Raw genomic sequence first — 2,155 nt, 5'->3', positions numbered from 1 at the left:
TTCAATCAATTACATCCACAAGTCAATATTACACAAGTTAATCAAAGTATCAAACTATCAAAGTATAAAACACATATTTCAATGGAGTTAATGAAAAATTATATCATCAAACTCAAGCCCTTATTGTCCTTCTCACCACGCACCTACAATAGCATGTGAAAGGAGATCTCTTACCCAAGAGAGAACAGCGGAGGAGAGGCAGTGGCACGACGAATCAATGGTGGGGAGAGAAGAACCGGCACGGCAAAGGAGAGGGAGAGAGAAGACCGAAGAGGATCGGAGATAACCAGATCAGGGAGACTGAGTCTGGGTCTGGATATGGGAGAGAAGATAGGAAGAGAAGCAGAAGAATGTTTCAGGTTTCAAATCTAGTTCTAGATCTAGGCAGCAACGATTTTTTTTTTACACACCAAACAACGTCTTTTTGTGTGTAATTTTTTTTTTAAAAAGAAAATACACTAACCCCCTTTGACCTGGGAGTCACGGGTTCAACAGGGGGTTTTCAGGGGTCAGAGGGATCAACGTGCATACAGAGTCTAACTGTTGACCTCAACCCTCAGAGAGAGGGGGACAGTGACCCGGTGGGGTCGACCTCAGGGGTCAACGTGCATACACAGTCTAACTGTTGACCCAACCCTAAGAGAGAGGGGGTCAGTGACTCGGTGGGGTCGACCCCGGGGTAGAACGGGGTTTTAAGACACTGCAGCAAACCCGGTGTCAGCATCCCGGCACCCCTTCACTAACATTGAGTAACTGAATATTAACTATCCTCGAGTGGATCAGACTATATAGCTATAAAATTCAAAAAACTCCTTTGATGAATTGCTTGCGTTCTGGACTACTAGTATAGGGAGAGAACAGAGAAGGAAGGAAGGAAGGACCAGAAGTAGACTCGAGTTATTATTTAGTTAGTAAGATCAAACAGCTTCTTAGTTCTTACTATGAATTGAAGCCTCTACTAATTAATTTCCTCATTGCTTGTTACCAAGAGAACAATCAAGATGCAATTACCATGTAAACTCATTAATCAGAAACAATCAAAATAGAGGCAAAAACATAGAGATTCATATATTCATTTTCCTCATTAGAGATTCTTAACAATGATGTGTCAAATGTGCAACAGCATAACACAACCATATCATTAAAAAAGAAAAAAGAAAAACAAGTTATCAATTGAACAGATTAAAGCTGCGAATTCAAGTAAGAAAATATTCATCATTCCAATTATTGAGACAAAAAAAATGAGATTACATATTCTATCTCACACTCTTGTCAGTGGCAATCATACATAGCCTCTAAAGTGTTCTATTCGCGTTGACGCGACAACTATAACAATAAATTATATATAAAAAAAAGAAGAAGCATTGAAATTGGATCTCACTTTTGATTAGAATCAGAAGGCACTTCCTCCTTTAGCTTTTCATTCTCCAATTCTTGAATGGCTTGTTGCTCGGCCATCTTCTCGGCTCTGAGGATGGGTTCGTAGTAATCGGAATGCGCATCCATACACAGCTTCAACTCCGCGGTGATCTTAGCACACTTTTCCACCAAATCCTCTTTGTTATTCTCCGCTTCCTTCACGCAATTCTCCCAATCGATGAACGCGTCTCTGCATCCACCCTGTTTCATGAACAAACAAAACCCGCACTCTCCCTCCTCTTCCTCTTCTTCTGCCTCAGCTTCTGCTTCTGCTTCGGGTGACTCCGAACCTGGTTGATCCGGAGGAACATTGCCTTCTGGTTCGGCATCGGATTGCTCCTCTGGAGGTTGCTTCGGAGGCGTTGGCGTGGACATTGGGTTGAAGTACAAGAGACGGTGGCTGCGTCGGCGTCGCTAGGTTCCCTTTGAACAATAGATGCTCGCTTAAAACCTCCTAAACCCCTTTTGACTTTGGACTTTTTATTTTTATTTTTATTTATTTTTGCAGAATTTCATACCAAATTTAAAATTACATACAATAATATTCAAAAATGTAAATAAAAACAACAAATGTAACTGATATTAATTTTTAAGAAATAATAATAATTTTTTAAAAATAATTAATGTGATTAATATTTGTAATTTATTAAAAAACAAATAAAACTTTTACTTTCTCAAAAACTAATATCTGCCATTTTACTTCTGATCTGCATCTCATAAAAAAACAGCTTCGGCT

The 2,155-nt window shown here is 39.4% G+C and overlaps 1 protein-coding gene across 1 annotated transcript; it reads right to left on the bottom strand.

The window, feature by feature from the left end:
- Positions 1-1,219: 1,219 nt before the first annotated feature.
- On the bottom strand, positions 1,220-1,839 carry LOC133313536 (uncharacterized). Its single transcript, XM_061514926.1, has one exon. The coding sequence runs from the start codon at positions 1,792-1,794 to the stop codon at positions 1,378-1,380; it is 417 nt and encodes a 138-aa protein (XP_061370910.1). The 5' UTR covers positions 1,795-1,839; the 3' UTR covers positions 1,220-1,377.
- Positions 1,840-2,155: the final 316 nt, after the last annotated feature.

The sequence above is a fragment of the Gastrolobium bilobum genome, unplaced genomic scaffold (genome assembly GCF_033153095.1).
Source record: "Gastrolobium bilobum isolate Gb01-03AN ecotype WA unplaced genomic scaffold, APGP_CSIRO_Gbil_v1 utg20048, whole genome shotgun sequence".
NCBI classification, from domain to species: Eukaryota; Viridiplantae; Streptophyta; class Magnoliopsida; order Fabales; family Fabaceae; genus Gastrolobium; species Gastrolobium bilobum.
Note: the sequence above shows the minus strand (reverse complement) of the source record. Positions and strands in the feature narration are given on the sequence as shown.